The sequence below is a fragment of the Malaclemys terrapin genome, chromosome 12, assembly GCF_027887155.1.
Source record: "Malaclemys terrapin pileata isolate rMalTer1 chromosome 12, rMalTer1.hap1, whole genome shotgun sequence".
Lineage (NCBI taxonomy): Eukaryota > Metazoa > Chordata > Testudines > Emydidae > Malaclemys > Malaclemys terrapin.
In genome coordinates, this window is record NC_071516.1 from 11,174,887 (window position 1) to 11,192,655 (window position 17,769).

The window sequence follows — 17,769 nt, forward strand, 5'->3', positions numbered from 1 at the left end:
TCCCGTTCCTCATGGTAGTCCCCATTCACACATTTTGGGGGAAATCCTGGCGCAATGAAGTGAGTGGTAAGAAAAAGACTCCCATTGACTTTATCAGGCCAGGATGTCACCCTCTATTTTAAAAGGTCATTGTTGATGCTGTCTGAGCTATCTGGGTTTGTAGGGTAAATCCTCCACTGTTAATAGGTTATTTCCCTTAACAGACCATAGAAAGCACCTCTGGAGACATGGCCATTGACTGTATCACACTGGCTGGTGCACATGTACACTAAGTCCACACTGTTAAAAATTCTTGGGTTGAAATAAGTTACTGCAAAAGCACAGTAGCTGATTTTGAAACCACGACACTGCTACAATTTATTATCATCATTTTTACAAAACACCCAAAGTGATCAGATCATATGGTAGATTACTGACTTGCCAAAGGTTATGTTTTAAATCAAAACCGTTTTTGAGTTATACAAGTGCCAAAAATATCTTGAACCAATCTTTTTTTTAAATCAACCCCTGTCCAACGAAACAGTTGTATAATTTAAAACAGAACCAAAAGTTTATGTTGGAAATTGTTTAAAAACCAACCCTCCAAATCATGCTTGAGCAGAAGCCTTGTATGGCAAGATTTAGCCTGGGGCAATTTGGTGCCAAGGTATAGACTCCCCCTATGGGTTTCTAATGGAAATACTGACACAACCTTAACTATAGTGATGCAAATGTGCCCCTAAAACACTGTATTTGTTTTTATTAATAGAAGTGGTAGTGTTTACATTTGCAGGTATCTTACACTTCAGCATCAATGAATACTGAGTAGAACGAGTAAAGTCTTGGATGGAAGGGTCAGAAATTCCCAAACAGGTGAATGAGACAAAAGATGAAAGTCCTCAATTATGAAAACAAGAAGTTAAAATAAATAAATGAGGGACAGGGAGGGAAAATAATAAAAGTAAGAAAATATAAGCAAGCATTAAGTTGGAATGGTTCAAATAACTTCAAATGATGGCTACTAAATTAGAGACAGAAGAAAACACAGTTACTAATTAAACAGCAAGCATTAAAGCTTTATGGTTTTGTATTAAAAATAAAAACAAAACAAAAAAGAAAAGCTTTTAAAAATAAGACTTGCGTTTACCAGGCCACCAAACTGCATGGACTACTGAAGAAACTAACAAAGGCAATACTGAGACATTAAGACACACACACACTCCATACATGTGCAACCTGACTTTTCAATACATTGCCTTCTCTCTCTCTCTCTCTCTCTCTCTCAAAAAAAGGCATCTCCTAAACATTTCCATTCATATAAATCTTTATAGGAAAGTTTCTTAAAATGGTATTGTCTTGTATAGTTCTTCTTTGTTACATATGCTTGTGTATCCTTGTCATTGTCAGAGGAAGGAGTTTGACATAATTTTTGTATTTTTAAGAGGAGGTGCTTTCTTTTTCTCAGATCAGAGATTACATTCCTTACCATTGGATCCCTCCCTCCCCGTATATAAATTTGGTGCTTCCACCAACTCCCTCCAGGCTTAAAAAGATAAGGGTTGGCACTAAACTTAAAGGTTTTGGCTCCTGTAACAAAAATTAAGGCTCATGTTTTATTTCCTTTTCTTTTTCATCCCACTTTTACCTACTGAAACTCCAACCCTTAACCTACAGGTAGTGATTCCAATCTAAGAATGTGAGGGGTATTTGGGGTCAGGCTCTTCTACCGATTCACAAGGTTCAGATGGCAGCTTTCCAAATTGTGAACTGGACAGACAGGTTTTTCAAATCTCATTAGCAACTGCAGCCAAAGTTTCAAGACAATTTAGCGTCTTCTGAAAGATCACTAGTCATTTTGAACCAAATGGGGAATGAGATATTACCAACACTAAGTCCTTGCTTTCTACATGTGTGAAAATGGACTAGGGGGTTAATTTCCTCATTAAAGGAAACCACAAAAGCAACAATAACAAAAAATTCTCAATTCTGCATGATTACAGTTCGTAACATTAACAAGGCATCCGGTACCTGTAGCAAATCTAGCCCCACAGACATTGCTGACCACACCCTAGCATTAACTTAAACTGGACCTCTTCCCCAAAAGAAATTAACGTCTTGTGAAAAGAAGCTAGTGTGAAAGGCAAAGAGGTAATTTTTAAAAAATTCACTGCATTAAGATCCAGATTGGTTTGGGGGAGTAGGTGGGAGAGAGGGAGCGGAGAAGGGCGTTTGAGTAATATATGCTAACACTGTTCTAGATGTGTTATTACAGCTGTAATTTCTGACTCTGTACAAATTGTACACGTAGGTTTAGACACATGAAAAAGTAATACACTCACAGAGACATAAAACACCTAGGTATAAAATATAAAGCAGTGTAGTAGTAGTTACTAAAATTACATGCTCTCTTATTGCTACAGTGATTTTTGCTCTTTTTTCTTTTTACTGTACCACATGTTGTTCTAAGCATATAATTTGCATAAATTATTCAAGTTTAAGAAAAAATCCACACATCTTCACTTTAAGCTACTTATATAGTTAATATAAAATAAAAAGGTTCTAAGATATCTCTTTATTAAAAGAGAGATAAAAATGTCATTTGAAACTGGAATTCAGTGGCCAAATCCAAGGGCGGTGTTCACCTTATCATTCTTGTAGTATTATGCCCACGCAGGATAGCGGAGTTTGGTGGGGTATTTGGCCCAGTCTACAGATGGTCACCAGACCTGCATGATGCCTATGTGTTTGGTTTTGTTCTGTTTTTGACTTTTGCGAAAAGGACTATGAATGACCAAAGACTAACATTTATAATTTGTAGCAAAATTTGGTTTATGTAGAAACAAGCCATGTTTTGCATTTGGATAGAGATTTAAATGAATTAAAGCTAAAAATTAAAAAGCATGATGCTGCAACATCTGGTCACTTGTTGAAGACCTCACTTTTAAAGTGGTTAAGTTTGCACAATTTGTACTTTTTTTTTTTTGTTTTTTTGTTTTTTACTAAACAGTATTTTTCCTTCTTTTATAAACCAGAAAAACTAAACTACAGATAAATTTTCCCTACCTTGAGCTAATGCTGCAGATAGGGTTGACAAAGCTGTACAGCGCAATCAAACATACTTACATCTTAGCTCATTGTACAGGTACAGCCATAATCAAGGCACAAAGATCTTCTACAAGTTATTTTTTCAATAAAGTTGTACAAAATAATACATTTTACAGTCTGTACAAGAATAATAATCCAGCAGTAAAATAAAAAAATGAGGGCGGGGAGAAGAAAAAGAAGGGAAAGACCGTGAGGACTAAAGTCCAGATAATGATTTTTATAGCAGACAGGATCATCAGTGGACAAACGGAAAACAGTGTGTGGTTAACTCTTTCTGCAATCACAGGCCATACGCAGTTCAATTCATAACGTCCATGGTCATCTTAAGACCACCAAGACTGGATTTAAAAATACCCTTCTGAAAGGTAGCGGTTAGTTTTTGCACTGTCTAGGTCTGTTGTAGAATTGTCAGTATTTCCGTTCAAAGCCACATTACAGTCAGAGAACCAAACTCAAGTGTCTGTCTTCAAACTTGGTCTGTGACTTGGCACCTTCTTTTGTCTGATGCAGTGAATGGATACAAAGTTGAGATCATGGGTTATACGATTATGCCCACAACAGTGCTAAATTACCTAAGGTTTTCTCTCCCCATTTTGTTTGTTTGTTTACTTTTTAAATTTTATCCCCAATCCTTTCAGGTGCTCCACATTCAGGGCTTTTAATTAATTAATTTATTTATTTTGTTAACAACAGTGTTAGGGAACCCCCCATGAAAATGGCCTTTAAGTTTTAGGTGCCATTTCAAACTGTCTGAGGGGGACACAAGCAAGCTTAGAAGTGCTGCTATTGTCCAGCAAGGAGAAAAAGTTGAGGGGTGCAAATCAGAGGGAGACTGCAACAGTTCTCTTCCACCCTATGTGGGCAAGGGTTTTTTTTGTTTCTTTTTTGTTTTTCTTTTTTTTTTTTTTAATAAGGAATAAGGAGTCCAAAACACAGAAAAAAAGTGCTCTCCATCACAACAACTCATATTGGCGAAGGTGCATCCGTTGAATAATGTCCCGACAGTCATTGAAAACCCTCCGGATGTTTTCTGTATCCACTGCACAGGTGAAGTGAGGATAGCAGTAATGTCTTCCATCTCCACTTGCTGTGCTGATTCTCTGTAGGAATAGTACAGAGAAATTGTGTGTCAAAATAAAATTGTCTGGAAAAAATTATGCTCTCAGCTGAATGTTGGTGAGGATATTATGTAAGTTCTAAGACAGGGGTTCTCAAACTTCATTGTGCCACGACTCCCTTCTGACAACAAAAGTTACTACACAACCACAGAAGGGGGGACTGAAGCCTGAGCCTGCCCTAGCCCCTGGGGGGTGGGAACCAAAGCTGAAGCCCAAGGGCTTCAGCCCCAGGCAGGGGGTCTGTAACCTGAGCTCCACTGCCCAGACTTCGGCCCCGGACTGCAGCTAGTCTAAGTCAGCCCTGGCAACCTCATTAAAACGGGTCGCAACTCACTTTGAGAACTGCTGTTCTAAGGTGAAATCTGGACCCCACTGAAGTCAGTGACAAAACTCCCACTGACTTCTGTGGGATCAGGTTTTTACCCCAAGGATTTAACTTGAAAGGAACAGGGTTGCATGTGGAAAAACTGAGTATTTGGGAACTGAAATGTAACTACAGAGATAAGATAATTTCACTGATTCACATTAATGGGGAAATTATGTGCAGGTGGGGGAGGGAATTGGCCCACACAACTCCCATAGTGAACTTCCCCCTCCAGAGCACTGAATTTTGCCTGTGTGTGAATCTTCAGCTCCTCTTTACAAACTAGACACAGTCTCTCTGTATTTTTTTGGTTCTGGTGTAGATAGGGTTACCATTCGTCCGGATTTACCCGGACATGTCCTCCTTTTCGCGCTAAAAATAGCGTCCGGGGGGAATTTGTAAAGCACTCACAATGTCCGGGATTTCCCCCTCCCCCGGCAGAGCGAGCGGCTGGGAGGGCTGCAGAAAAATCCCGGGCTGGACTCCTGAGCAGCTGTAGAGGAGCCGGAGCCGCCCTGCATTCTGAGTTGGCCTCTCCTGCAACCCGGTCCGGCAGCACTGTGCAGGGCCAGGGACCGGGTTTTGTTGTGCAGGGCCAGGGACCGGGTTTTGTTGTGCTGGGAAGCGCAGCCACGTGTCCGGCTCGGCTCGCACAGAGCCCAACACCCTGTTCTGAGCAGCAGGGTAAGGGGGACCGGGGGCAGGAAGGTTCTGGAGGGGGCAGTCAAGAAACGGGGGGGGGGGCTTTTGGGGGGGGGGGTGGAGAAAGTTTTGGGCAGTCAGGGTACAGGTAGGGGGTAGGGTCCTGGGGGGCAGTTGGGGGGGGTCTTAGGAGGGGGCAGTTAGGGGACAAGGAACAGGGAGGCTTAGGGGTGGGGTTCTGGAGGGCAGTTAGGAGCAGGGGTCCCAGGAAGGGGCAGTCAGGGGACAAGGAGCAGGGGGGTGGGGAGCTGGGAGTTCTGGGGGGGGGGCTGTCAGGGGGCAGGAGTGGGGAGAGGGATCGGAGCAGTCAGGGGACAGGGAGCAGAGAGGTTTAGATGGGTTGGGAGTTCTGGGGGGGGCTGTCAGGGGGCAGGAGTGCGGAGAGGGATCGGAGCAGTCAGGGGACAGGGAGCAGAGGGGTTTAGATGGGTTGGGAGTTCGGGGGGGGGCTGTCAGGGGGTGGGGAGTGGTTGGATGGGGCGTGGGAGTCCCAGGGGTCTGTCTGGGGGTGGGGGTGTGGATAAGGGTTGGGGCAGTCAGGGGACAAGAGGCAGGGAGGCTTAGATAGGGAGTGGAGTCCTGGGGGGCAGTTAGGGGCAGGGGTCCCAGGAGGGGGCAGTCAGGGGACAAGGAACGGGGGGAGGGTTGGGGGTTCTGGGGGGGCGGGAAGTGGGAGGGGCAGGGGCGGGGCTCCTCCCATCCTCTTTTTTGCTTGCTGAAATATGGTAACCCTAGGTGTAGATGAGTCCCAATTTTTATTGCGATGCTCAGTATCCCTAATAATAATGACACCTAATTCAGGTACTTATTGTACAAATACTTAAACAATTGTTACTAAAACTAATCAGCTGGCTAATGAGATGATGGGAACGATACAGGGAAATATTAATATTCAGCAGATAATAGACTGATTTGAACCACAACTTCCTTTAGAAGTGACGGAGTGGATGAAATCTTGGCTCCCACTGAAGTCAATGCGAATTTTGCTACTGGATGTCAGTGGGGTTAGGGATTCACCCATTATCTCCCATTTGAGAATTATGGATTCTCAACAATTATTCTAATCATTTAACTGTGTATCTTGTGAAACAAACGAAAAGTAGCTAAAAAATCCAACACCTTTTAAACCTCTAGTTGGGTGTATTACATAGCACGCAGGTTAAATATAAGCCACTGTAAGAATAGGCAAACAGTTCTGCAATATTAAAACACAGTTAAGCTTATGATAGAAAAACATGCATAGAAAAAAGAAAATACTTACAAGAAACTCATCTCTAATAAAATACTTGGCCCTTGTAACTCTGGGATCCTCACCAGGCTCTGGTGTTGCTGGTTAATAATAATAATACAATAAGCATTTGTTAAAGTAGGAGTTTCATAGTAATGATTCTTAAAATCATAACTTACCCACTGACCATCAACTTTATGAACTAGTCTTTGTTTTCTGCTCAATTGCAATTTAAACAATGTTCTTAACATAAAATATTATAGTTCTAGTCTCTAATATGGTATCTAAAACAATAAGACTCCAGGAAAGCAACAAAATATGATGGTATCCATAATGTCAGGAATGTGTCAGAATTTAAGGAAATATTAGTGCAAATACAAGCTTTTGTAAGGAACTTACAGGTAACCTGCAACACCATATAACCCCTAATGCCATTGACTGGGTCGAGTTGTACTACTCTGGTTGCAGATAAAGGAACGCTGATGGTCATTAAAGTGAATGAATCTGTAACAAGTATATTTATTTTATAAGTAACCGCATAATATGAGATGGAAACTTCCTTAGAGAGTCTCTTTTAAAAGAAAAGAAAAAAAAAGGATCATTAAAAAGTGCTGTCACACACAGAAAGGGTGTTCCCATGGAAACTTGCACCTCAAGGGACACTCCTGCACCCCACCACTGCACTGAGACTGCAGTGGAGTCTAGCAACAAAGTGCGTAATAAAATGATCGAATGTTGAGATGCCTATGTGTATGTCCAACAGATAATGTCCTCTAATGGGACTGAAGAAACATTAAATTACAATTTGTCTGAAAGATACTGAACATTCTTTCAGCTTTGGAAATTTACTTGTTTTAAAGTTTATCTGAAACTTCCAATAAATGTTACATACACAATTAACATATACTATAGCCCAAGGAAGTGGTACTTTGATGATACAGGTTTATTAAAAAGATGAGAAAAATGTTCTTACCATCCTCTGGTGTAGTGTAGCGAGCAAATTCTGGAAAGTAGTCTTCAATTTTAGATTTCCCTGCCAAAACTTTCTCTGCTAGCAAATCCTGTTTATTCAGGAAAAGAATTACTGAAATGGTCCGTAGCCACCTAAAGAAAATTGAAGCCAAATATTGTTAGAATGTATGGCTGAGCTTAAACATCAATAACAAAAACATAATGCACTACACTTTAGAGAAGTGGTTTTCAACCTGTGGTCCACAGACCTCTGAGGGTCCACAGACTATGTCTAAGATTTCCAAAGGGGTTCACACTTCAATTTGAAATATTTTAGGGATCTGCAAATGAAAAAAGGTTGAAAACCACTGCTTTAGAGAATATATTCATATTCTATACTATCACAGTTTCTCTTAAGCTTATTTTATTTTTTTCCACTATTATGACTACCATTTTCCCAATACTGTGTATTTTTTTTCATTAGATTTTAATACTGTGTGTTAGTATTCCATATAGCAGGTTTACAGTGGCGATCAAAGATAATGATTGACTGGGCCATGTCAGAAATAGAAATGGTGCACTTTATACCAAAGATTAACTTTATCAATATAACACAGTGTTACTAATGCATGTGAAATTAATGATGAAACTTCAATTCATGGACCTGTTGTTCCAGATACTCTTGAAGAGGTTTAGTGCTTCTTGAAGCCGATTGGTCTGATTGTCCTCTCGTATAACCATGTTGTAGCTACTGCTGGCCACCACAAATATGATAGCAGTCACATCTAAATCAAGAAACACCCAGTAGTTAACATCAAGATCCTGATAAAATCTTCAAGAACCCCAGAGTTCTATGAAACTTTAAAGCTTCCAGCTTCACTAAGGTGGGGAGGGGCTGGCCTAAAACTATTGCCTCCTGCTTTCTAGGTGTAAGAAATAAGGGAGGGGGCAGTAGGGAAGAAAGCATAACAGAGGCAAGTGGGAAGTCAGAGGACTGAAAGGGATGCAGGATAGTGAAGGGGAGTGAAAAGAATAGAAAGAAACTATAGAAAGAGAGGAAAGAAGGATCAGACTGGAGAAAAGATTGAGAAAGATGAAGTGAGGTACAGAGAAAAAGGAAGTGAGTTTTAAAAGGAAAAGAAGAATGGAAAAAAAAAAGAGGGAACTAAAAAGCTAAAAATCAACTCTAGGGAGCAGAGAAAGCAAAGATGCCTTTGGGAGAACTCCAGAGCAACTGCACTTTTGCTTCCATGGCAATAAAAAGCACAACCACTGAAATCACATTAGTATGGCCCCTTCCCAAAACCTTTTTCTAAAATGATATTCCTTGGAGAGATGAGAGGAAAGATGACTGAAGAAAAGGTAAGGAAAGAAGAGAGAAGGATGAAACAAAAGATTCACTGTGAATTCATGGTTGCAGTCTTAATTCCTCCCACTGCATACTATACCTCTCAGAGGGACACTGCCTCTTTCCAGGGAGACATTCATAGAATCATAGAATCTGAGATTCTATGATTCTATGTGGCTGTGCTGCTCCAGACCCCTCATACTGACTTCCAAGCTCATCTGCCTCAGACATCAACAGGAGGAGAGATGAAGCAGATCGTAAGGCAACAGGAAGAGGAAGGAGCAGAGGTGAAAACTGAACGGATCTTTTATTAGTAGGGCAAAAGGAAACATTGCACAGCAGTCCCATGCATATCCCATTGCTCAGATGAAATTACGGCAGCAACTGTAGCTGAATAAAAAGCAAGTAAGCTATGTTCTCTCTATTTAGCATCTTCCCTCTTCTATGAGCTCATTAGAACTGGTCTAAACAAGGGGGAGAGGAATTGTGTGAAATTACATTTTGCCCATTAAAAAAATTAAGTCTGAAAATTTTTGACTAGATCTAGCTTTACAAAATTATGTGCACAAAAGAAATGCTTCACACACAACTCATATACAGACACCTCTGGGGTGGAATGCAGCAGCTGTACAAAACTCACACACATTAGGTTCAGGACACAAAGAGGACTATGGACAATTTAAATTACCGGGGGAGTTTATGAAAGACTAGATTACTCAAAATGAATTTTGGCCAGGACACAAAAAAAAAGTGTTAACAGTCCAGCTCTTGTGAAAAGTGCATAGGACTTTTAAGTGCCATTTTGCTATGTTAGCATTCTAGAGAAAGGAGCTTACCAACAGTTTTTCCCAGCAAGGTGGTTAGAGTTTTCCTGGTCAATTTAGACAGGGCGTAACACATTCTATACCATTATTTTAAAAGCTGTCCTACAGAAATACATGGGTGCCTAAGGTGCAACAATTTCAAAACTCAGTGGAAAACTTTATGAGCAGTGCCACTCCGGACCTCAATTTTACAACTTATCCAAAAGACAGAACCTCCAAAGAGCTCCCTAGCACCTGACTGCGGCAATGGTTCACTATTAACTTGGAAGAGTGGCACCTACTAGGTCAGCAACATAGCTTCTCTTACACACAATAATGTGGCATTTTAATTTGATCACCCGTATTTATGCTACATGTAGCCCTTCACTTGTTAAGACAGAACAGACCGTTTGGAAATGAACTGTCACGTCGTGGGCAAATCACAAAAAGGAGAACTTAGTAAATGATAGCAGGAAGTTTGGGGCAGCAGGAAGTTTGGACAAACTATTTTAATTTACCCAGCTTCCTTTCCTTCCCACCTAAATTTTCACTCAAGCACTCAAGACATTCAAAACAGTTACAGTAGATTACACGATGATACAAATTCCAGCCAATCTGTCTGTTCAAAGAGACACCTTATGATTCCAGACAACTAAAGAGGACAGGAGTTAAATCTCACGTATTGTTATTTACATTAAAATATTGCAATGAACTTTTATTTTTTAAATTTGATAAAAAAATCAATTCCAAATCTTACCATTGAAACATTGGATCCATTTTCGGCGTTCATCTCGCTGCCCTCCAACATCAAACATGCTAAAGAGGAAAAACTCTTAGTCACGTACTGTACAAAAACACCGCTGCTCTCCTGACTCTGACATACAGTATTTAAAGTAATTGTAAATGCTGTATGTGACTAGAGCATGTAAACAACCCCAGGACTCCCATTTTTTAGAACCTAATGAGACAAAGGACTGGCAGAATCCGCAGGTAGGAGTAACAGCTTATTCGCCAGTGCAAAGAGGCTTTCACCCCAAAACGTAATGTAGTACTTTTAGGGCTTGTCTACATGAAAAGTTAGAGTGCGGCAAGCTGGGGTGTAAATCTACAGTAAACAAGACAACTGCACATTAACTGTCCGTGTGGATGGACCCTGCTATTGTGCACTAAAAGTTTTACAGTTCTGTTTGAAATAGCAGTATGTCACAGCACACTATTGAACTTTTAATACGTGGTAGCAGGATCACCCAGTGACTTAGTGCGCTATACATTCATACCCTGGCTTGCCGCCCACCAAGATTTCATGTAGACAAGCCCATTCCCACATCTGCACTAAAAAGACAAGAAAAGCTAGAATTGCTGAAGCATATCACAGGGTTCTTATTTGTCCTCACTGATCAAAGAGACATTTAATAAAACTACTACAATGAGAGGTTTCCTCACACAGATACTGAAGATCTAGGTTCAACAATATCAGAGTCAGCATTTTTGGGTCAGGGCCATCAAACAACCATTAAGCACCAGCTACTTATAAACTGGAAGAGGGAGGAAAGTGTTCTGTTCCTCTGATACACACATAGATTTTGGACAGCTTTGTCAGTACACTGATTTTAAACTTTTATTATGCATGGAACACGACAGACCTGGAAGAAAAGGAGGCACAGAAGCAGTTCAAAGAAAAGTTTCTCTCTGTTCTTTTATATTTAGATAAAACTGGTTGACAGACACTCTCCAAGAGACAATATGAAAGGCAACAGGAAGGAGAGGAAAAGAAAACTATAGGAAACCAAAACAGAATTAAAAAGGCAAGCAGAGTACAGACCAGTTCAAATTAGAGATTAGGTCATAACATGAAGAGAATCGGGAAAAAGAATCTAGGGAACAGCTCAGACAGTGTTATCGGTGGGTATGTCTACACAGCACAAAAAGACCTGTGGCAGTCAGTCTCAGAGCCTGGGTCAGCTGACTTGGGCTTGCGAGGGCTTGAGCTGTGGAGCTAAGAATAGCGGTGTAGATATTTGGGCTTGGGTTGGAGTCCAGGCTCTGAAACCTGGTGAGGGTCAGGGTCCCAGAGCCCGGGCTCCATTTTAAGCCCAAACATCTGCACTGCAATTTTATGGCCCCGCAGCCTGAACCCCATGAGCCCCAGTCAACTGATACAGGCCAGCCACGGGCGTTTTATTGCAGTGTAGACATACTCTTAGTACTGAAGCAAATACAAGATCCCAGAGTACAATTTTAGGTCCCAATCTTAAAAGTGAGATATGTATAGGTAGGCCCCATAGCCTACACCAAGTGCCACTGAAGTCAGGAGAGCTCCACTCAGATGCAGTGGCCCACCTGTACAGATTGGAGCCTAAGTGACTACTTTCAAAAACTGTGCTCTGTGGGGCAAATTGTATGCAGTTTCCACTGAGAACAACGAGAGCTGCAGATCCTTACAAGAGGGCAGAATTTGTCCAATAAAGTGGTTTTTGTATACACCTTCTTTTAAACATGTGTGTGTGCATATCTTCTCTTAACTCTACTGCTGAGCAATTAAATCAAATAACCAGACATGGCCCCATTATTTTAATATTATCCACAAAAGTGCACTTTCTTCTTCCTCTCCTGGCTTTGCATAATCAGAGAAGATGATACAAATGCACAAAACAGGTATTTTGGAAGGCTAAAGTGCTATATATATACAAAACAGTATCCATTTTAATGTCAGCTGCATTAAAACAGAAGAAAAGATGTTTGCCATTTAGAAAAAAGCAGAATCAGGAGGAAAGTTATTTTCAGGCTTATAGAAAGATAGAGTAAAGGAGAATCAAGTTATCAAAAAGCTTTATCAAAATGTGTGGGAAAAAACCACCAGTTCTTTGGCATTAAAAGCAGAAAGATGTCAGCCAATTCCCATGATGTTTTTAAACCTTAAAATGTAAAGCTCCTAGACAGAAGTATCTGAAAAATACTTGTTTTCCGTTAAGTGTTAAATTCAGCAATAATGAAGGAGGATACTTACTGAAAGTTTACTTTGTCCACCTGAAACTTGGTTTCAAAAATTCCTGATGTCAAAACTCTGCATCTCAGCAGGTCCTAGAGAACAAGAGGAAAAAGTCATTTTATTCAAAGCAGTGATTTGATTATTCTTCAAACCTCCAAATTTGAAAAGAAAATATAATAAATTGCTGAGTGCTGCTCTTGTACTCAGTGCTGCAGAGAAAGGAAAGGTATGTGAAGCTGGGTGAAGGCCCCCGCCCTAAAAATTTGTACACATGCTTAACAAGCATTTGCACAATCGGGATCCGAGTGCCAAATCCTGAGAACCAAAATGGGAAATGCAGATGCTGAGCACCTCTGAGGATGTGGCCTTCAGATCTACTAAATCTTGTAAGAGTCCTCTGAAGGTCTGACATTCAGGTGATGAGCCACAACTTCCACTGATTTACAGAGGGGCAGTGAATGCTCAGCACCACCTTCAAAAATCAGACTATAAACTTCTGCGCATAAGACAACAAAATTGTCAGGTGAATAGTGGATGGCTTCGTCACACAGAGCAGTGCAAAAGAACCTACATTTCTGTTTCCCCACATGAGACAGCAACATATCCTATAGTGAGGGATTAAGACTGAGAGACTGCATGGAACAGGCTCACTTTGAGAAAAGTAGATGGTTAACATGCAGATATAGGGATAATAAAACGTTAAGCTTTTCAAAACAGATAACTGAGCACACTCTGCTATTTGCTTATCCTGTAGCTTGGTGAAGCACAGTTAGGGACAACAGATGCCACACAGCAATTGTCATCCCAAACATCGCATTTGTGTTAAAAAAAGGAGCAACAATCTACCAAATAACCAAAATGATTATGGCTTTATACGTTCAGGAATGTATTGGGCTGACATTCCCCAAAGGCTACCCCTTGTCTCCCACTGGAGTTCCTTTTAAATCAAACAAGGCTCTTCCCATAGGGTTTCTTTCTCCAGAGAACCCAGACTTGCCCTAGGGGAGCAGTGATTAAAACCAAACTGTCAAGTCTAGTATTGAAGCTCAAAGCAAACACAAAAAGGCTTCTTCCTCCCTAGGTTCCCGATTCTCCCGAGAGACTCGAGGGTTAAAGGAGATGTAAGCAGGTAGAGCTCTCCCAATCATTTGGAGACAATTCCAGCTCCTGCCTCCATCCGCTGTCTCTCCTGTTATCAGAGAAAATGTGCTTATTTTCTGCTTCCCTTCCCAGTGTATCATGCTAGGGAGGCCTCGACACCCCAGCATCCCCTGGCACCACATTTCCTAGAAATGCTTTTGGCAGAGGGGTGGGGGTACTGAACTTGCCCATACTTCTGGGCCTATTCCCAAGCCCTAAACAGACTGCAGCCTGGATTCTCTCCCAATCCCAGTCTTGCAAGAGGAGGGTTAGGAGGCTTTTCCACACACTGGGCTGCAATAACCTTAATGAAGTGGCACTTTATGGAAGATTTCTCCCTTTCTTCCCAATACCTGGCTCCTGGGGAAAGGCATGGGGCTCACATTATTATTGGTAAGAACTAGGAACTCAAATGATGGAATGTTATGTGAAATAGATTTTTAAAAATGTGATCATATTAGGGTTTTCCTGTAGACACACAAAACAATCAGATCCCCAGAGCTGCCAACAAGTGAGATAGCCATTAAGTAGGAAAGTTGTGATATTGGTGTACATAAAGAGCAAAAGCCACCAGAGGTGTTTTGCATGGATTGGCAAACATGTAGACAGCCTAAAGCAGAGGTTCTCAAACTGTGGTCTGCAGACCACTCCATTCAGGTGGTCCACGGATAGTTCCTTCTAAAGAGTGCACATGGGCTTCCAGAGCAGGGGAGAGACTACTGATATTAAAATAGGAGTTGTGTGCTTTTATTTGTAGAACAAAAACACGTTAATTATTATTTAAGGGTTTTTATATAGCATTTTTATCCAAAGCACTTTATAATAGTTAGCTAACAGTACAAACAACATTTGGAAAGATCATTAAGTGGTCCGCCAAGACCCTGAGCAATTTTCAAGTGGTCTGTGGAAAAAAAAGTTTGAGAACCACCGGCCTAAAGGATAATTAACATAGAAGCAAATAAATATAGATAGGCTTCAAATAAATTAAATCTTGAAAGTTCATGTTCTATCAGGAGACATAATTTTGAATCTGACTGATGATTTTTGAAATCCAGGACTTAAACTACCATGGTTACTAATCTTGGTATTACTGGGACTGTACTGGGCACTGTTACAAATGGACCATACAGATAAGACCACAAGAATGGCGTAGAATATTAAAGAATTTATGAGTGCATTAAAAGCCACTCCCTTATTGCACTGATATTATATTAAAACAATCATAAGTTAGTCACTGTTTAAGCTTAAAGAGTCACATCACTATACGAAATCCAAAGGTTAGACAATACTGTTAAATCGTTAAACAAAATGGCTGCATTTTACAGACACTTATTTAACAGCAAATTGTTGCAAACTTGCTAGTTTTCTTGAACACTTATATTAGACTATTTCAACATGCATATATTCTAACTAGATCCATTTGTTAGGAATGATAATTTTTAAATAAAATTTTCTGATAATTAAAAAGTTAAATATGAAAAAACTAGAAGCTGTCAGGATCTAGAATCTGTGCAAGTTTAAAAACACAAGTGGCCATCTTCAAAATGTCTGAAGACAAGCACTACTCCACATGGGCATTCTCCTGCACATCTATGAAGCTCCACCGAAGTCAATGGTCCCAAACAAGCACATAATTAATAATTACACACAAAGCTCCTGCCATCACTGGCCTCCAATATAAAATTGAAACATTAAATTTATGATTTAATATCTGCAGGCTAATCTCTTTGCAATTCAAAAAGAAGCTTTTCAGGTAATCTGTGATCCCAGGATATTAGAGAGACAAGGTGGGTGAGGTCATATCTTTTACTGGACCAACTTTTGTTGGCAAAAGAGTCAAGCTTTCGAGCTACATAGAGCTCTTCAGATCTTGTCTTTTTCATAAACACAACTGGTCCGATAAAAGATATTATCCCCACTTTGTCTTAAAAATAAAGCACACTGACAAAGCTGCCTCTATACAAAGCTCCTTTCCAGTAACTCTGGAGAGACTATTAGAACCATGAAGGGACTGGAGACTACTAGAGGAAATTAGACGAAAGGGTGATTTTAGAAGGGACAAAGAAAATCAGAGTTGTAAGTGGGTAAAAGTTGGTCTGCACTTCTAAGCCTTTCTGAAAACAGGGGATAGATAAATTGAGCATTAATTAAATTTCAGATCATCATCAACTATTGGAAAACTTACAAATCAAAAATGACTACACTTATTTTATGACCATTCAATCTGGTAACTTGAGAAGCGGTTTTCTCCTAAAGAGAAGGGTCTGCACCTGAAGAGGAAGCAATCTATCAGAATGCTCTTTTTTCTTTTTGTGGTAATTAAAGACTGACTTTTTTACTTCTTGAACTCTGATACTGCCTTAAGATCTACAATGGCGACCCCTATGGCCCATGTGGAGTCCACTGGAGCTCTACACAGGTACAGGAAGTCTGCCTTCATGGATCCAGTCACAGGATTGTGTCCTTAATTTATGAGGAGTTGGCCAGTTCACATAAAGAACCTTATTTTGTTCAATATGAGTTAAAGGGATTGCAACAGATTCTAAAGAAATAATCAAAGGATATTTTGATGTAGGGAAATGTTTTGAAGCATCAAGTACTGTTAGGGAAGCCACAGTAATAGAAAGCTCTACCAAACCCTAACAAAACATGTCCTACTACAGACCTCTGGTCCACTGGAATGGGATTTATTTTGAAGGGGAGGGTGTTGATTCTAATCTATCCATAGCAGCCTGACCTTTAACATTCATTAAGTTGTTTGACCTGTGGACAGGGGCACAAGAGCTCACTTGTGTGGATCCAATTGCAGGATCAAGACTTGGTTATGGACTTGAGTGTTTTAAAACGGATGTTGTTGTTGAACAGCATGTTAATGAATAAAATCAAGGACTGCCACACATTTTGCTTATATAGTTAAAGTACAGTTCAGCTATGTACCAAAAAACTGACAACTGCTGACTACTTGGCTTCATCCAGGCTCCTATGCATTATAGAGTAGAAACTGGTCCACAGTTTGTTATAGTTAGGTTTCCCTAGCCCAATTAGTTTTACATTTGCATACTCTACCATAATGTTAATTTAAATCTTAGAAACTGACATGCTAGCTGTACTTTAAGCACACTTTTTTTTGGTAAATAATGACGTGATTCTGCATGCAAGTGGGCATATTATAAAAACTTCACTTTGATTGGGCAGAACATGCCTGGAGTTTAGCTTCTGCTAGCTCTGGATGCACTGATCCACGCCAGAAATTGGGTGTCATTTGCAAAGGAAGTTTTGCCAGTGCTACTGACATTTGCCTTTAATTACAAAACACTGGGTCAGACTACATTTTCACTACAACAATACCGTCCTGCTGAGAATGCTGTTTTAAACGGATAAACTATTGACTGGTAGGCTATTCTGCCATTTGGGTTAACAAAAGGCAGTCCTCTGATTTTACAGGTAACATGTATGAAAAGGGCTGGAAAGCTATCTTTAATGGTCAGCAATGTGGCCCCTGCATTATGTAGAGAGCTAATTTGCAGTGGTAGCCAGGAGGACTGAGAAAGCGTAAACCAAATTTAAGTTAAGAAGGAATATCTATGCAGTTATTCAGCTGGGGGGGCTGACTTTATGAAGCTCTAATTCCAATGGTTACAAGGGATGGCTTTTACTACTGCAGAAGTTTGACCTTTACTTTAACCTGGGCAGTTTTTCTCATCCTAGTTCCTTGCTCCTGATACACTTGAGCTGAGATCAAAGCACATAAATGTAAACTTTATTTTCATTGCAATGTTAAACATCATACAACGGAGGTTGGCATCTACAATGGAGACTGCAGCTGCCAATTCGACAAAAGGAAGTTAAAATATATATTGTGAAATTCAAAGCTTAGTTATTCTTGGCAATGGGAAATAGTGGTTGTGTTATAGAAGTTCTTAATACAATTTTACTCACCTGGTCAGATGGTGTATATTCATTTTGTTTGACTATGTCAATCTTGTCCAGAAAACTGAAAGAAAAATTAAAATGTCATTTTTCATTGTCAAATAAATTTGCG

General features: G+C 40.2%; 1 protein-coding gene across 3 annotated transcripts in view; it reads right to left on the minus strand.

The window, feature by feature from the left end:
* Positions 1-328: 328 nt before the first annotated feature.
* Positions 329-17,769, minus strand: part of GNAS (GNAS complex locus) — a 263,534-nt gene continuing 246,093 nt past the window's right edge. For all 3 annotated transcript variants that reach the window (XM_054045876.1, XM_054045877.1, XM_054045878.1), the window contains exons 6-12: positions 17,667-17,721; positions 12,606-12,679; positions 10,356-10,414; positions 8,112-8,232; positions 7,470-7,600; positions 6,530-6,597; positions 329-4,184 (exon numbers count right to left, since the gene is read on the minus strand). In XM_054045876.1, coding sequence (XP_053901851.1) covers positions 4,038-4,184; positions 6,530-6,597; positions 7,470-7,600; positions 8,112-8,232; positions 10,356-10,414; positions 12,606-12,679; positions 17,667-17,721 — 655 coding nt within the window. In that variant the 3' untranslated portion in view covers positions 329-4,037. The remainder of the gene's footprint in view (positions 4,185-6,529; positions 6,598-7,469; positions 7,601-8,111; positions 8,233-10,355; positions 10,415-12,605; positions 12,680-17,666; positions 17,722-17,769) is intronic.